At 48.7% G+C, this 25,072-nt stretch overlaps 1 protein-coding gene across 2 annotated transcripts in view; it reads left to right on the top strand.

Annotated features, from left to right (window-relative positions):
* The window catches only part of PIK3C2B (phosphatidylinositol-4-phosphate 3-kinase catalytic subunit type 2 beta), a 74,669-nt gene extending 57,998 nt beyond the window's left edge, over positions 1–16,671 (top strand). For both annotated transcript variants that reach the window (XM_080649361.1, XM_080649360.1), the window contains 12 exons: positions 187–316; positions 2,374–2,510; positions 2,942–3,111; positions 3,614–3,770; positions 4,552–4,661; positions 6,534–6,735; positions 7,184–7,308; positions 7,796–7,913; positions 9,546–9,627; positions 9,999–10,105; positions 13,485–13,613; positions 14,628–16,671. In XM_080649361.1, coding sequence (XP_080505487.1) covers positions 187–316; positions 2,374–2,510; positions 2,942–3,111; positions 3,614–3,770; positions 4,552–4,661; positions 6,534–6,735; positions 7,184–7,308; positions 7,796–7,913; positions 9,546–9,627; positions 9,999–10,105; positions 13,485–13,613; positions 14,628–14,816 — 1,656 coding nt within the window. In that variant the 3' untranslated portion in view covers positions 14,817–16,671. The remainder of the gene's footprint in view (positions 1–186; positions 317–2,373; positions 2,511–2,941; positions 3,112–3,613; positions 3,771–4,551; positions 4,662–6,533; positions 6,736–7,183; positions 7,309–7,795; positions 7,914–9,545; positions 9,628–9,998; positions 10,106–13,484; positions 13,614–14,627) is intronic.
* The last annotated feature ends 8,401 nt before the right edge of the window (positions 16,672–25,072 follow it).

Below are 25,072 nucleotides of genomic sequence, written 5' to 3'. Positions count from 1 at the left end.
GGTTGGGGAAGAGCCGGCACACCACATGCCCATCTCTGGTGGTTTGACTGGTATGAGCTGAGTGGGCAGGTCAGAGGTGGAGAAGGGGCAGGCCCTCCCTGCCACGTGGCTGGATCCTCCTGGGAGACCTGGGAACGACGGGAGGCGGTGGAGGTGGTTCTGGTCCTCACTCTCTCCCTCCTCCAGTGTGGGGATGACCTTCGTCAGGACATGCTCACCCTGCAGATGATCCGCATCATGAACAAGATCTGGGTCCAGGAGGGGCTGGACATGCGCATGGTGATTTTCCGCTGCTTCTCCACTGGAAGGGGGAGAGGTCAGTTGGCAGTGGGCGGGGCTGTGAACAGGTGGAGGGTAGGGTGAGGGGTGCCCTTTGCTTACTGTCCTTTTTCCTATTCCCGACACCAACTGCGTGCTCCTCAGGAAACATGGAGCGGGCAAGATGATTTCATCAGAAGCTGTGGAGTGGCATCAAAAGGAAGGCGGGGCATAGAGACTTACAAAACAAACAGAGCAACAGACGTACTCTATAGACTCTGGATCCTGATTCAGCCAAACCAACTGAGAAAAGAGATTTTGAGACAAGTGGGAAATATGGATATGGATTGGGTTAGGATTGGGTTAGGCGAGGTCAGATGAAATGAGATTAAAGAATGATGTTGCTTTTTGGATGAGATAATGGCATGGTGGTTCTATCTTTGTTAGTTGTACTTTAAACATTTAAGAGTGGCCCTAGCCCAGGGGTGGGCAAACTTTTTGACTCGAGGGCCACAATGGGTTCTTAAACTGGACCGGAGGGCCGGAACAAAAGCATGGATGGAGTGTTTATGTGAACTAATATAAATTCAAAGTAAAGGAGCGGAGGGGAGAGCAAGAGAACCCTCCGCTCTTTCGGCTCCGCGGGCCGGATAGAACAGCCGAACGGCGTAGTTTGCCCACGGCTGCCCTAGCCAGTTTGGCTCGGTGTATAGAGCGTTGGCCGGTAGACTGAAGGGTCCCAGGTTCGATTCCGGTCAAGGGCACATTGCCTGGGTTGCGGGCTCAATCGCCAGTAGGGGGCGTGCAGGAGGCAGCCGATCAATGATTCTCTCTCATCATTGATGTTTCTCTCTGTCTCTCCCTCTCCCTCTCCCTCTCCCTTCCTCTCTGAAATCAATAAAATAAAATAAAAATTTAAGAGTGAAATGACATGTCTGGGATTTGCTTTAAAATACTCTGGCCATGCCCTGACCAGTGTGGCTCAGTTGGTTGGGCATCATCCCATTCACCCAAAGGTTACTGGTTTGATTCCAGGTCAGGGGTCAGGGCACATGCCTGGGTTGTGGGCTTGATCCCCAGTTAGCGAGTGGCAGGAGGCAGCTGATCAATGGTCCATTCTCACATAGATGTTTCTCTTTCTCTCCCCCTCTTCCTTCCTTTCTGTAAAGATCAATAAAAATATTAAAAAAAAAAAAATACTCCAGCCAGGGGGTGGAAGCAGCAGTGTTGAATGAGTGAAATAGATTAAACAAGATTAGCAAAGTGTTGATAATTTTTTTTCAAATTTTATTTTTAATTTACATTAGAGTAAGTTTTATTTTTTAAAAATATATATTTCTTTATTGATTTCAGAGAGGAAGGGAGAAGGAGAGAGAGATAGAAACATCAATGATGAGAGAGAATCATTGATGGGCTGCCTCCTGCATGCCCGCAACTGGGGATTGAGCCCGCAACCCAGGCATGTGCCCTTGGCCGGAATCAAACCTGGGACCCTTCAGTCTGCAGGCCGATGCACTATCCACTGAACCAAACCGGCTAGGGCAATAATTTTTTTATAGATATTCTTCTTTTTAAATATATTTTTTTATTGATTTTAAAGAGGAAGGGAAAGGGAAAGAGAAATAGAAACATCAATGATGAGAGAGAATCATTGATTGGCTGCCTCCTGCACATCCCCCACTGGGGAATCGAGCCTGCAACCTGGGCATGTGCCCTTGACCGGAATCAAACCCAGGACCCTTCAGTCCGCAGGCCAATGCTCTATCCACTGAGCCAAACTGGTTAGGGCTGTTGATAATTTTTGAAACTGGGTAGTGGTTCTGTGTGAGTACATGATCCATTTCTTTATTCGTATATATATTTGAAAATTTCCAGAGTAAAAATTAAAAGCAAAAAGGAGCAGCCGCTAAGAATTGGAGAGACCAGAGTCACAATGTGGAATGTGAGACCTGAGAATGGCGTCCTTTCTGCCTTGATATGCTCCCTTTATTATCAGACTTGGTCCAAATACCCTACAGTGTAACTTACAGAGACGCAGCTGGCAAAGCGCTCATAGTTCTCTCCCGAGAGTCCCTTCTCTCTGCTCTGGAGAGTGACCCAGTGCCTCCCCGACAGGGATGGTGGAGATGATCCCTAATGCTGAGACCCTGCGCAAGATCCAGGTGGAGCACGGGGTGACCGGCTCCTTCAAGGACCGTCCTCTGGCCGACTGGCTGCAGAAGCACAACCCTGGGGAGGACGAGTACGAGAAGGTAGGACTAGGAATGGCAGACGAGGCTGGGGTGGGGTGTGCCCGACTCTGGCACATTGTTCTGTTACCATGAGACTTGCACATGCTCAGAGAAGAGGGAAGGAAATTTCGTGGTTGACTGATATATCTAGATGCCTAGGTGTGGGTCAGATGATGGGTAAGCTGACAGAAAACCTCCTGGTATTCAACTGGGAAACCTTCATCGCGTTCCCATGGCAGATTGAATGATGGAGGAGGGGGCCAACTTTTGAGAACCTGCCTGTATCTCCCCTAATCCTGGATCCTGTTCAGTTCTTCTGTGCCCTCCAAAGGGTTCAGTTCTTTGTAGAACAAGAGTTAGTTGGGCAAATGCGGGTTCAATCTTGCTGTGCCCCTGGATCCCTTCCAAGACAGCTTGATATCCTCCCCTCCCTCTCCCTTCCCTCCTCCCAGGCCGTGGAGAACTTCATCTATTCCTGTGCCGGCTGCTGCGTGGCCACGTACGTCTTGGGCATCTGTGACCGACACAATGACAACATCATGCTGAAGACGACTGGCCACATGTTCCACATAGATTTTGGCCGCTTCCTGGGCCACGCCCAGATGTTTGGTAACATCAAGAGGTAAGTGGTCCTAAGTGGTGTCCTGAAAACAGGGCTGTGTGTGCAGGGGATGTAGGGGGTCAGCAGAAATGGTTCTGAGCCAGGACATAAGCCCATGATGGAAGGAGCTGCACTGCAGAGCAGGGCAGTGGCGGGGACGGTCTTTGGACTGAGCAGCTTTGGAGGAGAGAAGACTGAGAAAGAGGTCAGGGCCTTGCAGAATGCGGGGACCAGCTGTTCTCTCCCTGTTGAGGACTGAGCAAAGGGAATTGAGCCCAAACTGCAGCAAAGGGAACACAATTAGATATTCAGGAAGAAATCCTGCTAGCTCGCCGACAAGAAACCCATGAAGGATGTCTCGGGGACGTTTTAGGATTAAGGTAGAAAAAGAAAACAGAGCAAGCCCCATCTACCCAGGTTTGCATAGGTGATGTGTGGGGAGGGGAACCATCCCCACTGTAGCCCCCAAGGTGGGCTTCCTCCTCCATGTTGACCTTCTACCTGTATGTTCCCCTTGGCCCAGGGACCGTGCCCCCTTTGTCTTCACCTCGGATATGGCGTATGTCATCAACGGGGGTGACAAGCCTTCCAGCCGCTTCCATGATTTTGTTGACCTTTGCTGCCAAGCCTACAACTTCATTCGAAAGCACACCCACCTCTTCCTCAACCTTCTGGGCCTGGTGAGGAGCTCCATCCCTTCCTGACCCCTCCTTCTTATCCTCTGGCACTCTCCTTAAGACTACCCTCTCTTGCTTCAAAGGATTCTTGGAGATCTACTTCTCTGAGCTCTGGATACAGGCAGGGAGGGCCCAGACCACACTGGACAATGGTGTCTGTGCAGGTGTCTGACTTCCTGCTCCAGCCAGTCCGATCTTTTTTTTTTTTTTTTTATTTCTTACAGAGAGGAAGGGAGAGGGGTAGAGAGTTAGAAACATCGATGAGAGAGAAACATTGATCAGCTGCCTCCTGCACACTCCCTACTGGGGATATGCCTGCAACCAAGGTACATGCCCTTGACCGGAATCGAACCTGGGACCCTTCAGTACGCAGGCCGACGCTCTATCCACTGAGCCAAACCGGTCAGGGCCAATCTTTTTTTTTTTTTTTTTTTTAACATATTTTTAAAAATTTATTGATTTGAGAGAGAGAGAAACATCCATTGGTTGTTCCACCCATTTATGCATTCATTGGTTGATTTTGTATGTGCCCTGACCGCGGAGCAGACCTACACCCTGGAGTATAGGACAGCTTTCTAACCAACCGAGTTACCCGGCCAGGGCAGCCCATCCATTCTTGTGGCCCTCCAGCCACTATCCGCAGCCTCTGTCCACACCCTCTAGGACCCGCCTCGAAGGGAGAGAAGAAGAGCCTCGCTATGGAAAGGCTTGCCTTTTGGTCTGGAAGAAGCAAGACTTCCTGGTTGATAGAGGCACCCTCTCTCCTCCTTTCCTCTCCTTCTAGATGTTGTCCTGTGGGATACCTGAGCTCTCAGACCTGGAGGACCTCAAGTATGTGTATGATGCCCTGAGGCCTCAGGACACAGAGGCCAATGCCACTACCTACTTTACTAGGTAATGCCCTGCATACAAAGGTGCTGCCCACACTGAGTGAGTAATTTCCAGGCTGCCTGCCTGGGAGGAGCGGGGCTGGGGAAGTGGGAAAGGCTTAGCTCAGGTGGCAGAGCCTCGTGGACAACGTGGGTGTGCTGTCCCAGCTTTGCCTCTGACTTAGGTAAATTACTTCACATCTCTCAGACTATTGCCCGTCTGCACTTTGGTGCTGACCTCTGTTTGTTTATTTTTATTATTTTTAAAAATATATTTTATTGATTTTTTTACAGAGAGGAAGGGAGAGGGATAGAGAGGTAGAAACATCGATGAGAGAGAAACATCGATGAGCTGCCTCCTGCACACCTCCTACTGGGGATGTGCCTGCAACCAAGGTACATGCCCTTGACCTCGGAATTGAACCTGGGACCTTTCAGTCCGCAGGCCGATGCTCTGTCCACTGAGCCAAACCGGTTAGGGCTGACCTCTGTTTATAGAGGTATTGCAATCTGCTTGTACTTGCACTCTCACCAGGTCTTGGTCAAAGAATTTGTTTACAGGGCAAGTATGAATTTTTAGCCCTCTGGATCAAAACCTTCCTTCTCTCTTATCAAAACATGAATTTCATGGTTTTATTTTCCCCTATTTGACAATGTTTTTAAGCACACTATATATGAAAGCAGGGAAGTATCTATGTACAAATGTCTACAGTTTTATCTGTGTAGATAATATTTTCATTTAATTATGGACTCTTTTAAAAAAAATTTTTTTTATTGATTTCAAAGAGGGAAAAGGAGAGATAGAAACATCAGTGATGAGAATAATTGACTGGCTGCCTCCTGCACGCCCCAGGGGGATCGAGCTCGAAACCCAGGCATATGCCCTGACTGGGAATCGAATCTTGACCTCCTAGTTCATAGGTCAATGCTCAACCACTGACCCACACCAGCCAGGCTAATTATGCACTCTTTTTTTTGGAACTTTGCAAACTACACTTTTTCTATTGGTGTAACACAGAACCTCTCCTGTGGATATTTCTCTCTTTTCTCTGTCCAGCGTGGCTAGAGAGCGGTCCGGTTCCTGAGTAGGGGCGGCTGGGGATTGAGAAAATGAATGAAAGAGACAGACACAGAGATGGAAGGAAAAAGCTGGGGCCGGGTGGGACCACTGTCCTCTGACAGGGACAGGGACAGGGACAGGGACAGTGACCCCGAGCTAATACAGCATGTTTATTTTATACAGCAAAAACCAGGAAGTTTTACTAAAGGTCAAGACAAAGGAGATTATGTGCATTCCTGGGTGGGCCTGAGTCATATTCATTCCTGGTACTTGGCTGGATTTAAATAAGAAAACCCACCCCCTGGCACCTGGGCTGAAGGTCAAGCTGACAACACTCCTGCCTTTTGGCAAAGCGTGTTTCCAGGACGTGGTTTTGCCAAAGCCACTGGATTCAGCTAACAATAATTAAAGAAATGCTCATGTGCCTTCCCAGGCGCTCTCTACACTTCCCTTTTATTTGTTTCTTTCTTTCTTTTTAGACCCTTTCCTTTTGAACTGAAATCTCTAGATTGAGCAGTGCTTGGTAATGAACCTTGAAATTCAGTTTGACAACAATATTTAGATATCTACATGGTGACCCCAGGTGGAATCCCTAATTCCTTCCTACCTTAGGTTAACTGTCTTTGGCTTAGGAGGGCAGCAAGGGCAGATAAGACCCCCGGGTTTGCATGAATGTGCCAGTCATGTGCTCTGTGAGGATATCACACCGGGAAAATGACTGATGTGAGCCAAATGTTAGTCTCAAGTGTCAGGGGATATTCCCTGAGATAGCTCTGTCCAGGCAGAGGGGACGTGGGTCCATGGTGACACCCTCTTCTTACCTTCTTGCACCAACAGGTTGATTGAGTCCAGCTTGGGCAGTGTAGCCACAAAGCTCAATTTTTTCATCCATAACCTGGCTCAGATGAAGTTCACGGGCTCAGACGACCAGTTGACCCTTTCCTTTGCCCCCCGCACGCACACTCTTCAGCGCTCTGGCCGCCTCAGCGATGTCTTTCTCTGCCGCCAGGAGAAGGTCTTCCACCCCAATAAGACCTACGTAAGCGTCTTCTCCAGTCCGATCCTCTCTTGCTCCCCAGTATCCCCAGCTGACTGGGTTCTGTTTCTTCACATCCACACCGTGGGCACTGGAGTCACCGTGCATCCTGGGCTGGGAGCAGTCACAGACCATGTCCCTCTCCCTTGCTCAAGTGGCTGGCCTGGAATCAGGGAGCTGGATTGGATGGTTACTTCCTCTGAGACAAGGGTCTTGGGAAACATGTGCAGGAAATATTTGCTTTCAAGTTCCTGCATATGTACATAGGCATATCCTCTTCATCTCCATTGGAGATACTTTTGCCTTCTTCCTTCTGGAAAGTGTTATCCCCCCAATACACACACACACACACACACACACACACACACACACACACCTCAGCTCCTTACCTTTCCCCTTCCTTGGGTGCAGAGGCTGTGGCAGGGGTTCTCTAAGACTTGAACCTTTGCAGATTTATGTGGTAAAGGTGATGCGAGAGAATTCCCATGAGGCCACTTACATCCAGCGGACGTTTGAGGAGTTCCAGGAGTTACACAATAAGCTGCGGCTGCTCTTCCCTTCTTCTCTCTTGCCCAGGTAGCTATCCCTTTTACCATCAGCCAGAGGGACACTGGGGAGGGAGAGTGGATGGGGGATGAGTAGGACTGCAGGAGCTAGAAACTCTTGAGTCAAGATCTTGGTAATGAGTTTTGATAACAAGTGCTCCCCCTGCTGGCTGGCCAAACTCTCCAGCCTTGAAAATAAGCCGGGGTCCACCTCCTGGAAGGCGAGCAAACTGGGTCTAAAGGTAGGGGGTTTACTAATTCTGAAGACATTTCAAGGTTTCTAATCCTTTTTTAACTTCTCATGTGAGGCTATGTTTTTTTGTTTGGTTTTATTGATTTTATAGATGGAGGGAGAGGGAGGGAGGGAGACAGGGAGGGAGGTTCTTGACACTGTGCAGGTGTGCCTTGGGCACAGACATGGGAAGGGAGGCTGGTAAGAAATGTGGGTCAGGTGACTGAAAATGCAAATGAAATGTGACAGAAGCCTGTTTTCCCATTTTACTCACGCCCCGCCCTAGCTTCCCAAGTCGCTTCCTGATTGGCCGCCCGAGGGGAGAGGCGGGGGCCGAGCGGCGGAGGGAGGAGCTGAACGGCTACATCTGGCATTTGATCCACGCCACCCCGGAGGTGGCCGAGGTGGGTGGCGTGGCCTCTGGTCCTGACTGTTCAGGCGAGGAGACTGCGGAAGGTGCGGAGCCCAGAGGCAATCAGGAGGACACTGGCTCTTCTGGTCTGCCTGGCTCTGCAGAGGAGGAGGGGCGAGGTCGAGGCTCATCCTCAGGGTCAGGCACAGTAACCAATGACATGATGCAGCCCCGCACACAACCAGTCAGATGCTCGCCCAAGGAAGGAACGGGTTCCCGAGGAAAAGAAGTTTTTTGAGCAGGCGGAGTGTGTGGCTGTTCTTGGACTGCAGCTCTGTAGTTGCCAGCCAAAAACCACTCGGAGATGATTTTATGAGAAGGAGGTCGTTGGGAGCCAGCAAGCAAGGACCCACGGAGGTTGTTCCCAGAGCAGAGTGTCCCGGAACAAGGCATCTAATCCAAGAGCGTTAGGGGAAATCATGCATAAACATCAAGGCAGACGTCATCCTTGCATGCCTAGGTGGGGACATTCCAGGTTGTACATGCATCGCATGTTCAAATATGGCAGAGCACCTCTGCCCCGGGGTAGAGGTCTTAAGAGTTATAATGAGGAAAGTTCAGAGGAGGTCATGGGAAGGTCCTCAGTCTGCTCCAGCCTCTCGGTGGTTTCTGCTGGTTCACTTCCTGGTCCTGAAAAACATCCCAGGCTTGTGAACAGTTCTAGCAGTAAAACTTGCAGCAAATTACAAGGTAGCATGACACAAACCTTATATGTTCTAGAGCGATCTAAGTGGGTTCTGGCTAGGAAAGAATTCAGAGCAAGACCCAAACGACAAGAGAACATTTATTGGGTAAATTACAGAGGTAGAAAAAGTAATTCCTAGAAGGAATGGGCTTGGCAAACAAGTTCCAGAGGTAAAGGAAGGGCCCTGGAGCTTGGGAGTGAGGACGCTACTGGTCAGGTGCCCGGGGCCAGGAGGGGAAGGAGGAGAGGGAAGGCAGGGCGGGCACCCTGGAGGGAGAGCCCCTGAGGCGCTTCTGGGGACCCATAGGACTCTCCCCAACAGTGTGACTTTCTTGTCTGGGGTTCTTGACACTGTGCAGGTGTCCTTTGAGTTTCCGTCCTAAGGGTTTAAGGGTGGAGATTTTAGGGGAGGTCCCAGGGGAAGACCTCCATAGAATTGTCAGTGGTTTTCCAGGTGTGTCCTTTCAGGGTTGTGGTCTCCACTGATTGGCCGGCACCAGGGCAGGGGGTCATTATCTAACGAAACTGGTCCTCACGTCAGCATGGCTGGGTTTGTTGCTTTTCTGGGCCTGGAGCTGAAAGACAACTGAGGCCTAGATGTTATCTCCAGGGAGGAAAGGTGAGGGAGTCCAAACCGCAGGGCCAGCAATATGCTAGCGGAGGAAAGGTCACCCTCAAGGAAGGTCTCACCCTACAACTGATGGTCCATTGTTAGGCGCCTGGGCCTTTCCGTCCTGGTGACCTTCTGCAGCCTGCTCATCGTTCTTGCTCTGCTCCCGTCTGTCTGTTTATACCGTACCATGATCCAAGCAGGAACTGCATGTTATACTTGGTGGTTATGTTTAATAAGTCTCTTTTCATCTGGAACAGTCCCTTTTCTTTTCTTATTGGGCCCTTGTCTTATTGAAGAAACACCCCTGTTTTCTGATTCCATTCCAGTGTGATTTGGTATATACCTTCTTCCACCCTCTGCCCCGGGATGAGAAGGCTGCGGGCACCAGCCTGGCCCCCAAGTCCTCAGGTACAGTGCTTTCTCTGGGACATTTCCGCCGGTCCCTCTGAACCATTCCCAAGGGTACTTCTCCTGCCCCACCTGTCCCCAGTTCTCTTTTCTTGCCTGGTCTTGGTTCCTTTGCTTACTGGCTAGAAAATCTGGCTTCCCATTCAGCTCTGGGTCCTTTGCCCTTTGGGCAGCTCCCCAGGGACTGGATGTTCAGTGGGTGATCACACAAATTGGACAGACCCATCCCAACCCAACTCTAAATCGTGTCTGCCGATGCCACTTGGCAGTCCCCCAGGGATCAGAGAAACCTCACATGGAGATATCTGCCTGGAACCAGATGGGCACATGGCTGGCCTCGTGACCTTTCTCTGTGTCCTTTGTCCCTACAGAGGGCTCTTGGGCCCAGCCAGTCGAGAAGGTGGGAGGGGAGGTGAAGCTGTCCATCTCCTACAAAAACAATAAACTCTTCATCATGGTGATGCATATCCGGGGCTTGGTAAGTGCATGCGTCGTCCTCATCTGATTTTTTTATCTTGCTCCTGGTGCTTTTCTGATTGGTCAGGCCTGCTCTGCCCCTGTTTCTTTCTTTTTTTTTTTTTTTTTTAATATATATTTTATTGCTTTTTTACAGAGAGGAAGGGAGAGGGATAGAGAGTTAGAAACATTGATGAGAGAGAAACATCGAGCAGCTGCCTCCTGCACACTCCCCACTGGGGATGTGCCCGCAACCCAGGTACATGCCCCTGGCTGGAATCGAACCTGGGACTTTTCAGTCCACAGGCCGATGCTCTATCCACTGAGCCAAACCGGTCAGGGCTCTGCCCCTGTTTCTTGAGAGTAACCTCAGGGTTGCTGGGTACTCACCAATGGACCTGCTAGTGTGCTAGGCATAGAGTATGACCAAGCAATACTAGACACAGCGTCTTACCATCTGTGGTATTTGGCAAGTGGCCTAAGTACTCTGAGCCTCATTAAAAATGAAGATAATATTAGTCTTTACCTCAAAGCATTGTTATTAAATGAGATAATGCATTAAATGAGATAATGCATCTAGAATACTTAACATAATGCTTGGTATTATTATGGTAATTATGGTGATTATAATAAGAGGCCCAAGGGGTTTTTTACTTGACTGTAGAGATAAGGCAGCCACATGACCACCTTGGAGCATAATCAAGGCAGAATATAATTACTAAAATTTTTGGTATGATTCTAAGAACATTGTGAGTGGAGGGGAAAGGGAACTTTTATTGAATACTTGCACTGCGCTGGACTTTTGTAGGTTGGTGCATTGGTATGTGGCAGATGAAACTCGAACTTCGGAATCAGACAAACCTGGGTTTCGCTCTTACAACATCATTCATTCATTCATTCATTCATCCATACAACAAATGTTCATCTGTTGCTTACTACGAACCAGGAATCAGGCACTGCTACAGGAACCCTGGGTACAGGGTAAACAAAACAAAATCCTTGCCCTAAGGAAACTTAACATTTCAGTAGGAGGAGGCAGACAGACAAATATGTGGCAAGTGCTCTGGCGAGCAATGAGCAGAGAAGTAACACGGGGGTGGAATGAGGGTAGTGGCAGTTTTGCGGGGAGTGGTTGGGGAAGCCCTCATTGATGAGGAGGTATTTGAGCAGAGATGGAAGGAGGTGAGGAGGGGGCATGCATATATATACCTGACAGGACTGTTTCCGACAGAGAGTCCAGTTAAGTCCAAAAGCCAGGACCCTGCCTGAGGTGCATGGGGAACTGCAAAGGGGATGAAAGGGGCTGAAGAGATTGGGGAGAGCACAGCTGACTAGAGGGCATAGTCAGGACTCTGGCTTTTACCTTGAGTGAGATGGGAAACTTGAGAGGGTTTTGAGCAGAGGCATGTAAACCAAAATTAACTTTAGAGAGTAACAAAGACTGAAAAAGCATTCATTTGAGCAAAAGGAAGTGTCACCAGGGAGACACAGGTTCATTTAGCAAGCTAACTTGTCTTCCACCAAGCCCTGGCCGGTGTGGCCCAGTTGGTTGGAGCATCATCCCATGTACAGGAAGGTCGTGGGTTCGATTCCTGGTCAGAACACATAACTAGGTTGTGGATTTTGTACAGGAGGCAGCCCATTAATGTGTCTATCTCAAGTTGATATTTTTCTCTCTTCCTTCCTCCCTCTCTAAAATTAAAAATAATAACTTTTTTTTGCTTCACCGTGAAAAGGGAGGCTATCTTTTTTTTTTAAAGATTTTTATTGATTTTTAGATAGAGAGGAAGGAAAGAGAGAGAACCATCAATGGAACATCATTGGGCTGCCTCCTGCATGCCCCCTACCCAGGACTGAGCCCAAAACCCTGACCAGGAATCAAAGGAGCAACCTTTCAGTGCACGGGACAAAGCCCAACCAACTGAGCCACACCGGCAGGGGTGGGGACTATCTTTTATATAGAAAGTTCCTGCCCAAGTTGCCAATTTCATGCAAATGAGATTTCCCATTTATTCAGTTCTGCTTGGTTATTATGAAGCCCTTCTGATTGGACTTAGTACATTGGTCAAAAGACTCAATCAGGATCTCCCTTACAGTAGTTGACTCAGCTGGTGTAAATAGGTAGGGCATAGTGCTGGCCGTGGAGAGTTCAGCTCAGGTTCTTCCTGGCATACAGAGTAGCGAGAAGCCCCTGTCAGCAAATGGCCTTTAGGCTCTTATTACTCTTAAAATGTGGGTGACAATGGGGAGTCCATCTCAGCAGAAAAATTCCTTCTGGGTTTCATCAAATCAATCTTTCTGCTCAGGGTCCACAAACATAAGATCTAACTAAAGATTTAAAAGGATCAGGCTGGGTGAGTCACTAGTTGGTTGACCCTGAGCAAGGAACTTAATCTGACTCATTTCTCCACCTCTTAGGGGACTGCTTGGATCAAATAACAAAATGGACAGAGACACTGGGCTAGGCAGGGAGATATCTGGGATATGATGGTTCATGCAAAACAGACCAAGTATGGCACACCCTGAGCATTTGTATAAAAAGTATAAACTGGATATAATAGGAAATCCGAAAGATATTTTAGTAGGACACCTAACATGGTAGATTTTTAAAAATATATTTTTATTGATTTCAGAGAGGAAGGGAGAGGGAGATAGAAACATCAGTGATGAGAGAGAATCATTGATTGGCTGCCTCCTGCACGCCCCCTACTGGGGATTGAGCCCGCAACCCAGGCATGTGCCCTTGACCAGAATTGAACCTGGGACCCTTCAGTTTGCAGGCTGAGCCAAACCAGATAGAGCCATGGTAGATTTTTTTTTTAAATATATTTTATTAATTTTTTACAGAGAGGAAGGGAGAGGGATAGAGAGCTAGAAACATCGATGAGAGAGAAACATCGATCAGCTGCCTCCTGCACATCTCCCACTGGGGATGTGCCCGCAACCAAGGTATGTGCCCTTGACCGGAATCGAACCTGGGACCTTTCAGTCCGCAGGCCGACGCTCTATCCACCGAGCCAAACCGGTTTCGGCCATGGTAGATTTTTAAAAAAGATTTTTGATTGATTTTTAGAAAGAGAGGGAGGGAGAGGGAGAGAGAAACATTGATGTGAGAGTGAAACAGATTGGCTGCTGCAACCCAAGCATGTGCCCTGACCAGGAATCGAACCAGCAACCCTTCGGTGCCTGGGAGGACCCGTTGAGCCACACCAGCCAGGGCCTATGGTAGATATTTTTATCAGAATGGAGTGAGCTGGGAAGCAGCCAAATAAATTACTATGCATTGCAAGAAGCCAGGTGTGGGAGCTGAGAGTCTGGATCAGTGTGTGATCACAGGACTGGTGATAAAGAGGCAGATGCAAGAATCTTCATCTTTTTTTTGGTTTTCATTCTCTTTGTAGCAACTGCTCCAGGACGGGAATGACCCTGACCCCTATGTGAAGATTTATCTCCTTCCTGACCCTCAGAAAACCACTAAGAAGAAAACCAAAGTGGCCCGGAAAACCTGCAACCCCACCTACAATGAAATGGTGTGTGGTGAAGGCGGGCGCCGGGGGTGGGGGGGGGGGGTGGGGGGGCAGGGGCTTGTAAATGAGGTTGTGTTGGCAGGTGGCCACACCTCTCCCTTTAGGTATTGTCTGTGGCTGCTCCCCTGTTGCAGCGGCAGGGTTGAGTAGTTGGGACATAGACCAGAGCGATGACCTGGAAAGGCAGGTTTCCTATCTTGCCCTTCACAGGGAACTTCTCCAACCCTCAGGGTTGGGCTCCCACAGCTGGGGTGTGGCCTGGACCCTGTCCTGTGGGGAGAAGTGCAAATATTTCTCTCTTCTCTGCGTCCAGTGCAGCTAGAGAGCGGTCCGGTTCCTAAGTAGGGGTGGCTGGGGATTGAGAAAATGAAAGAAAGAGACAGACACAGAGATAGAAGGAAAAAGCTGGGGCCGGGTGGGACCACTGTCCTCTGACAGGAACAGGGACAGGGACAGTGACCCCGAGCCAATACAGCATGTTTATTTTATACAGCAAAAAACAGGAAGTTTTACTAAAAGTCAAGACAAAGGAGATTATGTGCATTCCTGGGTGGGCCTGAGTCCTATTCATTCCTGGTACTTGGCTGGATTTTAATAACAAAATCCACCCTCTGGCACCTGGGCTGAAGGTCAAGCTGACAACACTCCTGCCTTTTGGCAAAGCATGTTTCCAGGATGTGGCTTTGCCAACGCCACTGGATTCAGCTAACAATAATTAAAGAAATGCACACGTGCGTTCCCAGGCGCTCTCTACAGAGAAGGAGCCGGCCGATCCTTTGCTGATACTGAGCAGTGGCTCTGATTAAAAAGCCCCTTGCCTGCTTGAACTCTGAGCGAAGAACAAAGTTCTTGAAGGCTTCCCTTGGGTTCGGTGTGCCTTCTATTCCCTTGGACTCTGGTTGAGGAGATGCAGTGGTGTTAGCCTCAGTGGACCAAGTGACCACAGACTTAAGCATCTCCCTCTGCCATGTTCCCTCTCTCACCACGCCCCTCGTCTCCATCTCTGTGTGTGTGCAGCTGGTGTATGATGGGATCCCCAAGGGAGACCTGCAGCAGCGGGAGCTCCAGCTGAGTGTGCTGAGCGAGCAAGGATTCTGGGAGAACGTTCTCCTCGGCGAGGTGCACATCCGCCTGCGGGAGCTGGACCTGGCCCAGGAGAAAACCGGCTGGTTCGCGCTGGGATCTCGGAGTCACGAGGCCTCATGAGCCCAGCAGGGCCCCGGCCTGGGCCCCGGGCTGGTGGTGGAGCCGCGGGAGGGGACTCCTCCTGTGTGACCGGTCCTTTCCTTGGGAAGAGGCAGGGCCCTTGGCGGGCCTCGCTGCCGGCCAGGGGAAGGGGCCTCTGTGGCGGGAGGCGGGGCGCTGCCGTCCCCTCCTCTGCAGAAGGAGTTTGCGTGGGTTGTGATGAGCAGTTCCGTGGAGGCTGTGAGGTTGCAGCAAAGTTTTAAGTTTACCTTGTGTCAAGGGAGCAATGCCTGGTTTGGGGTGGGGGGTGTGGGGTGGGCTGTATGATGAAGTAGCGTTTTAGGGAGGCTGGGTGGATATCTTTATTTTTATTTTTAAAAAATGAAATAGTAACGTTGTCCTAACTGGACAGGAAGCCTTGTGAGAAGGGACTTGCATATGCCCCCAAAGTCAGAGAGAGGAAGCCCACTGGGACTTTTCATATGACTAAGGTTCTTACTGGACTTTCTCCTAACTTGGTGTTTGTTTGTTTTTTGTTGTTGTTTCTCTCTCTACAGGAATCATTTGGGGTGGGGCCCAGTGGGTCCTCGGTTAGAGCCCTGTCCCTAAGGGCAGCCGGGGAGGGGCAGGGAGGCCTGGGGGTGCCCCACTGAGGCCTGTGCTGCCCGGCCTTTCTGATTTTGCCTCCAAAGGAGAGCGATGTGATTGATCCCTGTGTGTGTAAGGAAGGGCCTTTCTTATGGGGTTCCGCAAAGGACCTGTATTCAGGGACCCGTGCTCTTTTGGGGAGAGTTTTCCCTCTGGTCTTCCCCTACTTGGCTACGTCTTGCCCTGACCATGTCTTCTACCCCTCCACGCTCTGCCCTTGTGGGGGCCATCAGGCCCCTGTGACTACGCTGGGGCCACTTCCCCAAAGCTCTCTCCCTTCACTTTTCTCTGTGGGTGAAGTGCTGCCTCGGCCCTTGGTTTTGTCTCACCCAAGGGCATCTGCGTCCTGGGAAGGGGCCTCTGGGCTGCAGACCCCAGTGTGGCTGCCTGCTGGGTAGTCCTGGGAGGCCTTGCCTGTAACCCAGCACTCCTTCATGCTGCTTCTCTCTCAAACTCCACTTCTGTCACAGTTTTTATAAGACTTTCCCTCACCCTGTGGGGCCATAAACCTATTTAGCCTGGAGCCAAAGGGATGCCCTATCTGAGGGAAAGGGTTGTGGGGGCCCCATCAAAACTTTGGTTTTTTCCAGTGGTTTTCTCTGCTCTCAGAGGCTGCCCTGGACGCCGATTGCTGCCCTGGAGCTGGGGGGCAGGGGCTGGGTCTCCCCTCTCTCGATGCTCCTCATTTCCTACCACTTGGATTTGAAATTCACTCTTGCGCTTTACCCTAAAGGGTTATCTTCCTTGAAAAAAAGAGGGAGAGACTTAGAGTTTAATATGAATGTTTTAAACCAGAATTGGCTGGACGTGCCTTGTGATTGGGGAGCGGAATTCATGGGGGATACTTGGTGAACTGTCTGTCCCTCCTCAGCTTCCTCCCCAGCTCCAAGGATCAGAAATTCCCCCTTTTGGTGACTCATTCCGAAACTGGAGAAAGAAGCTCCATTCATTGAAGCCACAGGGCAGCAGGAAGTTTAAACTTTTAAATTAAAAACGCCAAGGATCGAGCTGGCTGCTGTGGGGAGGGGCTAGGGAAGTGGGGAGCAGGAGTGGACTTCTCCAGATGAGCGGACCATAGATGCGTTACTGGCTTTTGGCCTGTAGCTCATTTTGTTTTGACCTTCTGTGCCCTGATTTAAAGAGGCCTGTGTATTGTACCCACTTTCCAGATGTCCTTGTATCTCCTACTTTCTCTCGATTTGTATTTTCTAATAAATGACACTTGAGGAAAGCAAAACTATCATTTTCAAGATTGGTTGATGTTGAAATGTTTAGATGTAAACATCTGGTATACAAGAGGAAAATAATACCAATGGTTTACAAATGGCAACTTTCATACACGCTGTTGCACTGCACTGATGTTTTATGTGTGTCAGCTAAATGTAGCCTCACAACTTGATACAACAGGTGAGTAATAGTATCCCCATTTTACAGATGAAGAAACAGAGGCTCGTTGGGATTAAGGAATTTGCCTAAGGCCCTAACCGGTTTGGCTCAGTGGATAGAGCATCGGCCTGGGGACTGAAGGGTCCCAGGTTCGATTCCGGTCAAGGGCATGTACCTTGGTTGCGGGCACATCCCCAGTAGGGGGTGTGCAGGAGGTAGCTGATCGATGTTTCTCTCTCATCGATGTTTCTAACTCTCTATCCCTCTCCCTTCCTCTCTAAAAATCAATAAAATATATTTAAAAAAAAAAAAAAAAAAGGAATTTGCCTAAGGACCAAGCCAGGCAGTCTTGGATCTGGAATTTGCAAGTTTATTTGACTCCAAATCTTGTGCTACTCCTCCTAGGCCATGTTAAATACAATCCCTTACATTGGTATGATATGTTCGTTTTCAGAGTGTTTTAATACATAGGATGTCATTTCTCATTACAGCTATCTTGGAAAGTAGATTTGGCTCATTCATTAATTCTGTCACTAGACATTTGCTGTGCTTACCAGCGCTGCCTAGTTCACGTAGCAGGCCTCCATTCACAAGGCATACAGGCCTTGAGTTGTGCACGGGTCCTCCTGTACCGGATACCAGGCGGAGGGCTACGAGGTAAATTAAGACAACCCTCTACATTTAAGAAGTTCACTGCCTAGTGATATTTCACCAACCTCATTTTAGGAGAGAGGAAACTGGACCTCTGAGTTAAGTCGTAAGAGCAGAGCAGTAGCTCAGAGTTTAACTTCCCCTTGCCCCCCAGTGGGGGATGAAGTGATCTTTGTTCAAGCATCTTACCCAGAAGTTTTCAAAACTCACCAGTGGGAGTTGTATTTCATGCTGGGAAATTTGTGAAGCTTCCGAGGGATTTTCGGTGGTAAACAGGGTTTCTGAGTGGCGTTGAGGTGTCACTGCTGTGCTGGACAAGCCCCAGGGGACCTTTTCAAAGCCAGAACTGGAATCTGGCAAGAGTCCTAGTTAAAGGAAATTTCTTGGCCAAATGGGGTAGAAATCTGAACCCCCCCGAGGGAGTGGAAATGAGAGAGTTGGGGAGTGGGGGACGGGGTTGCCTGGGGAGGCGAGAAAAGCAGCCCAGGAGGCCGGGTTCTCCGAGTTCAAAGAGAAGTGGCAAAAACGAAGTAACCCAACGAAGACTGATTTTGAAAGGTTAAAAGTGAGGCAGCGTTTTAGGCTGTGAGGTAACTGTGGCAGCTGGGACTAGTATGAGGTGGCGGCCTTCTCTGGGTCAGGCGAGGCAGCAGGCTTGGGCTACTCAGGTGACAAAGGTGTGGGTCCTGCTCTCCAGCTCAGTCCTGCTAGGGAGGCAGACACGGGCACAGTGTCTCAGGGACGATGTGGAAAAGGGAGAGGTCAGTCTGGAGTTTTATTTATTTTTATTTATTAAATTGATTGTGGTGACATTGGTCAACATGAACATGTAGGTTTCGGGTGTGGGTTTCTATGTTACAAGATCTGTATATTGCACCGTGTACGCACCACCCAGAGTCATCTTCTCCCGTTACCATGTATTAGGACCCCCTTCTCCCCTCCCGGAGTTTAGATATGGATGCCATGGAACTGGATGAGATCACCTAGATTAGAGAGGCTAGAAGGAGACATGGGTGGACTGTGCTCTGATGCAGGCCATTTAGAGGAGGAGGAGGAGCCACTGAAATTGTAGGAAAACCAGGAGACGGGTGTCATGGGATCCTAAAGGTAAGTATTGTCAGTATTCTAGGACTGCCATAACCAAGTACCACAGACTGTGGCTGACTGGTGATCTTTGGCATTCCTGGTTTGTAGGTGCATCACCCCAATCTCTGCCTTCATGTTCAAATGGTGTTCTCCCTGTGTGTGCATGCCTGTTTATGTCCACATTTTCCCTTTGTATAAGGATATAGGCATACTGGATTAGGGCCCACCTTAGTGACCTCATTTTAACTTGCGAAGACATTATCCTATATAATAAAGGGCTAATATGCAAATCGACTGAATGACAGAATGACCAGTCGCTGTGACGCACACTGACCACCAGGGGGCAGACGCTCAATGCAGAGGGTACAGGCTGGGCTGAGGGACCCTGCCAAGTGCACGAATTCTGTGCACTGGGCCTCTAGTTTCCAAATAAAGGTCACATTTCAAGGTACTGTAATTAGGGAATTAGGACCTCAACATCTTTTAGGGGAGTAGAATTCAACCCCTGACAGAATTATTTTGGCAAAATGTTCTTGGTGAGTCCTAGCCGGTTTGGCTCAGTGGATAGAGCAGGGGTCCTCAAACTTTTTAAACAGGGTGCCAGTTCACTGTCCCTCAAACCATTGGAGGGCCAGACTATAGTTAAAAAAAAAAACTATGAACAAATTTTTATGTGCACTGCGGACCCGGGACGAGTCGACTGCTAAGCAGGACAGGCAGCGGCACCCAGTGGGCCGGATAAATGTCCTCGGCGAGCCGGATGTGGCCCGCGGGCCATAGTTTGAGGACCCCTGGGATAGAGCATCAGTCTGCTGACTGAGGAGTCCTGGGTTCAATTCTGGCCAAGGGCACATGACCAGGTTGCGGGCTTGATCCCCAGTAGGGGGCATGCAGGAGGCAGCCAATCAATGATTCTCTCTCATCATTGATATTTCTATCTCTTTCTCCCTCTACCTTCCTCTCTGAATTCAATAAAAATATATTTTTAAAAAATGTTCTTGGTGACTTTGTTAAATCTGTTTGAATGAGTGGAGGCAATGAAAGCCACATTGGAGTAGGTTAAAGAGAATAAGTGATGAGAAAAATGGAGACCATCAGCATGGATAACTCGAGAAATTTTACTGTAGTGATACAAAAACTTGGAGGGCAAGTATCTCAAAAGAGAGTTTTTTTATTTTTAAAATAGATGATGTTAACCTATGTTACTATGAGTGCTCTAGTAGCTTGGGAGATAAAATTATATATTATTAGAGGCCCGATGCACGAAGATTCGTGCAAGAATGGGCCTTCCTTCACCTGGCTGCCGGCACTGCCTTGGCTCTGGCTGGAGCTGCCTTTCTGCCTTCCCACACCTTTCCACCTTCTCCCAGAGGCCCTGAGCAGCTGGGATGGTGCGGAATGCCTGTGTCCCACCCCTGGCCTCTCGGCACCTGCATATGCAAATTAGCCTGCCATCTTTGGTGGGTTAATTTGCATACTCCTGATTGGCTGGTGGGTGTCACGAAGGTACTGTCAATTTACATCTTTCTCTTTTTTAAATGTAGATAGGAAAGAAGGATATGGGAGGCCAGAATTCCATGAATAGATATGAAGGGATAGGGTCCAAGAGGCTTCTTTGCTTGTAATGGGATTGAAGGCAGAGTGTGTGGGTGCAGATGCAGGTAGATTGGTGAATTTGGTGATGGAAAGGTGAGGTTATTTATGTCCAATTGCATTTATTTTCTCAATGAAGTAAGAGGTGTGGTCATAAATTGAGAGTGTGATTACAAGCATGCTGGAAACATGAATAAAGAAACGTGAAACAGTCTCAGTGTAGGAGCAACAAAGCTACTGTGGATGTGAATATCTGTAGGAGTGCCTGGCATTGATGAAATTTGTGATCACAAATATGAAGTGTGTCAGTCAGCATAGCTGAGTGCTTTTCTCTGGCACTGATTAGCTGCAAGAGTGTAGGCTCAGAATAAGTGCATAGTTGGGTTTAACTAAGGCTGGAACTTGGCCAGAAAAGAATGTTGGAGTAGGAGAATGGCGAGAGAATGAAGGGCCTTTGCAAGGGGCTAGTTTTAATGCTGGATCATGGAGTGTATGCTCAGTAAGGAGGGAAGTGGTAATGGCAATGGTTTTGAGGTTTTGGGGGTTTATAAGTCACTGAATAGTAATACCAGGGCAGTGAGTGAGAAAGATAGAAGGTGGTGTCCAGAGTGTGGAATGCCTGGAAAAGAGGTTTTGGAGATGTTACTAACTCTGAAAAAATGAAGTCAAAAGCTATACACCCTTTACCTCAGGTGCAGCAAAATCTTTAAAAATAAACACATTTAACTGAGGTTTAAATGATCTTCTGCTAAAGTGCCAGTCAGCTTGCCAGGCCAAGGACTTCTTGTCTCACCAGCATGTACACAGCCACGGCGGCATGTTATCTCTGTGTACAGAGCTGCCCTGCCTCTGCCTCTAGTTGATAGCAGGCTGGAGGCCCCTGGTTCACACCTTATTTACCTGTCAAGACTGACAAGGCAGTCACATATTCTTACAGCCTTCCAATACTTTCTGATTGCATTTTTTCCCTTTAAAAAAAAGAAAATTATGTATCCAACTAGTGGCCCGGTGCACGAAATTCGTGCACATTAAAAGGGGATTAATTAGAGGAAATAATTTAATATTGCTATTTGCCCTTTCTCTATAATAGAAGTGTCAGAGATGAAAGAAAATTAGTAAAATGTATATGAAAACCTTTCTCCTGTTAGAGTCTGGGGTGCACCATGGGACCCAGAGTCAAGTCCCTGCCCACCCACATGTGCCTCAAAATTGCGTGAGACCAGACCTGACCAGCCCCCCCACCTCATTGGGGTAGATCCAGACCTGGCTAGTCCCACCCTTGTCAAGTCCCGCTGGGCAAGGAATGTAGCCTCAGGTCCCCTGGCCTGGTGCCAGGACAGGGGGCATGGCCTGAGGTCCCCCAGCCCAGACCGGGGTGGGGGGGGCGTGCCTTGAGGTCCCCCGTCAAGCCCTGCCAGGTGTGGGAGATGGCCTGAGATCCCCTGTCAAGCCCTGCTGGGTTGGGGGCATGGCCTGAGGTCCCCCATCAAGCCCCACCAGGTGTGGGGGGTGCAGCCTCAGGTCCCCTGTCAAGCCCCATCGGCAGGGGTTGCAGCCTCAGGTCCCCCCTGGGTGGGGGGTGTGGCCTGAGTTCCCCCGACCCAGCACTGAAGGTGCACCTTGAGGTCCCCTGTCAAGCCCTGCCAGGCAGGGGGGCGCAGCCTCAGGTCCCCTGGCTCAGTGCTGGGGTGCGGGGTGGGGCCTGAGGTCCCCTGTCAAGCCCCACCTGGTGGGGGGTGTGGCCTGAGGTCCCCTAGCCCAGCACCAGGATGGGAAGCACATCTTGAGGTCACCTGTCAAGCCCTGCCGGGTGGGGACACGGCCTGAGGTCCCCTGTTAAGCCCTGCCAGGTGGAGAACATGGCTTGAGGTCCCCTGTCAAGCCCCACGGGGCCAGGGGAGGGCGAAGCCTCAGGTCCCTGCTGATTGCTCATTAAGGCTCCTTATGGGAACTTGGCCTCAGCTGTGGGTGCAGCCATCTTTGTGACAGAGTGATGGTTAATTAGCATATTCCCTCTTTATAAGATAGGATGACTAGATGAGGATAGGGAAGTCCATTCAAGAAAGTTTTAAAGAAATTATTTTCAGGATTATGTAGTGTTAGTGATAAAGTTGAGAGCAGAATTTGAGATGCTTGGTCATAAGAAAGATGCTATTGTTTTAAAGCATTACTAGTCTTCTACTCAACATTTAATGATTGTTGGAAGCTGCCCATTGCCTTCACTAGCAGAAAGAGGTGGACCAGGAGTCCGGAAGGCTGGTCCACCTTGAGGCTCTGGCAAGGGTCAGAGCCATGCACCCACTGTCTAGTTGAGACAAAGGGAGCTGAGGAGCTGAGGCAACTTCCACCTTTTAGAATTATGTAAATCCTTGCTGATGGGCTATCACCAAGCTGTTACTGGAAATTGCCTGCCTAAGGGCTATGGGTGGATCCCAAACCTGAATAAAAGGGATCGAAAGGCCCGAAAAAAGCGGAGTCCTCTCTTGGGCTTCCACCTGGCCCCCAATTCCCAAATTAATATTTTCTTGTCTAGTCTCTTTCATTTGTGTGCGGCCTCCTCCAGAGCCCGAACCCTGAACCTGAACCCGCGGGACTTGGGAGGGACACTCGCAACTGGGCCCAACGTGGGGTACTTGCAACTGGCAGCCCAACGTGGGCCACTCGCAAATGATCCCTTCTTTATTTCTTTTTAGTTTCTTTTTAAATTTTTTATTTATTTATTTATTTATTTTTGAGAGAGAGGGAGAGGAAAGGAGGGAAAAAGAGAGAGGGTGAGAAAGAGAGAAACCGATTTGCTGTTCCACTTATTTATGCATTCATTAATTGATTTTTGTATGTTTCCTGACCGGGAATCAAACCAGAAACTGTGGTATGTAGGGATATTGGTCACTTATTATGTGACATTCAACATGCTAGGTCAGTAGTTCCTAAACTTTTTGGTCTTAGGACCCCTTTACACTCTAAAATAATTGGGGAACCCCAAGGAATTTTTGTTTATGTGCATTATATCTATTGATAGTTACTGTTTTAGAATTCAAAATGGAGGAATTGAAAAATATTTATTTAAAAAGAATATACCCATTGCATGCTAACATAAATAACATTTTTCATGAAAATATTTTTCAAAACAAAAAAAATTTAGCAAGAAGAGCGACATTGTTTTACATTCCCACCCCCCTCCCCAAATATCTTTAATATCTGACTTAGTAGAGTAGGAGGCATCGAGTCTTTATTCCGTAGGCAATGGGAACCAGTTATTAGCTGATAAATAACACATTAATTAATGTTTGTCCCCCTACTCTATCTAGACTAGGCTCTGTGGTAAGAATTTCGTTTTCTCACCAACCCACTGAAAGAGGAATTATTAGCCTTACTTTACAAAAGAAGAAACTGAGGCTTCTGTGTTGTTAATGTGCATATTCGCATTTCTCTTTTCTATTATTAAGCTGACTCCTAGTACTAACCCATCGTTCTGAAGTTCTGAGGATTGAAAATGAGATATTTCCAGAGATAATCTATAATAATAAAAATGTAATATGCTAATTAGACCGGATGTCCTTCCGGATGTCCTTCCGGAGGAAGCCTGGGCTGCGAGGGAAGCCCGGGTCCCTGGTGCCAGAGGGAAGCTGATGCCGGCAGCCGGGGGAAGGAAGGAAGGCCTACTCTTGCACAAATTTCATGCATCTGGCCTCTAGTGTATAATATAATAAGGGGTAATTGAGGACCTCTTGGTTTTCTAGAAAGAAGTAGCTGTTGGTGTTCCAATGAAACATGAGGAGCTGCTGGCTTCTGGCTTCTAAAAGCTTTCTGCTGTCCCAAGTGGTCATAACTGCTACCCTCCCTCTGTAATAGATACTTGACTTTAGGGGTGTCAATTAAAACGTTTTGGCAGGAATAAGGAAATGAACTAAGACCAAACTCAAAAGAATAAAATATATAGCAGCTAAAATTATGACAAAATATTTTTCAAAGGACAATGTTCTCTGCTTTCTCCCTTGGATGTTGTATCAGTTCTGCGGGCTCAGGATATAAATATGATTTGAATGCGTTGCCTGCCGGGAAGCATTAAAGAGATAAACAGTTCTGAGGCTGTTTTTCCCTCCTCTGTGACTTCAGTTTGTCCCATTGAAAAGGGCAAGTCTACTAGGGACCTACTTGAGAAAAAAGAATTCACATTTTCGTGGGGAAAGTATGTAGGTTGGACGCTGAGAAACCTTAAATCTGGATTCCAGGCAAAGCTAACGAATGATTTAGAAACACTAAAATTGAGGGGGCAGGAATGCATTGTGGCTCTTTGGCCCCTTGAGTGTGGCTCTTCCACAAAATACCACCTGTGGGCGGGCGCGCACGTACAGTGCGATTGAAACTTCGTGGCGCATGCGCAGAAGTCGGTTTTCGGCTCTCCAAAGAAATTTCAATCGTTGTACTGTTGATATTTGGCTCTGTTGACTAATGAGTTTGCCGACCACTAGGTTATTCGTGTCTTAACACTGTTAGAGATATATTGACACAGCATTGCCCAACTCTTATTAAACTCTGATCATCACCTGAGATCTGAGTTTAATAAGAGTTGGGCAATGCTGTGTCAATACATCTCTAACAGTGTTAGATTCTAGTTAGTACTGAACAACACTGAAGCCGGATATATGCAAGTCGAGGTTAAGTGTGCACACGTGTGCCTGCATTAGGCCCTTAAAAGGGCCCCGGGGGAACCGGGGGTTATTTGGAAACGCTCCCTTTCGCCAGAGGGCGGAGGAGGGGCGGTCTCCTAGGAGACCACGGGGAAGCGAGTGCGCACGCGCAGAGCCCGGGCCAGGCTGATGCAACCTCCGGCGAGCAGCCGGGCTGGGAGAGTAAGGAAGCCGACAGGGACCCGGGCCTGGCCAATCAGCCGCCGCCGGGAAGAAGGCGGA

This window comes from Plecotus auritus, assembly GCF_963455305.1.
Source record: "Plecotus auritus genome assembly, chromosome: 12".
Taxonomy (NCBI): Eukaryota; Metazoa; Chordata; class Mammalia; order Chiroptera; family Vespertilionidae; genus Plecotus; species Plecotus auritus.
The sequence above is the reverse complement of the archived record's forward strand: the minus strand, read 5'-3'. Positions and strand labels throughout refer to the sequence as shown.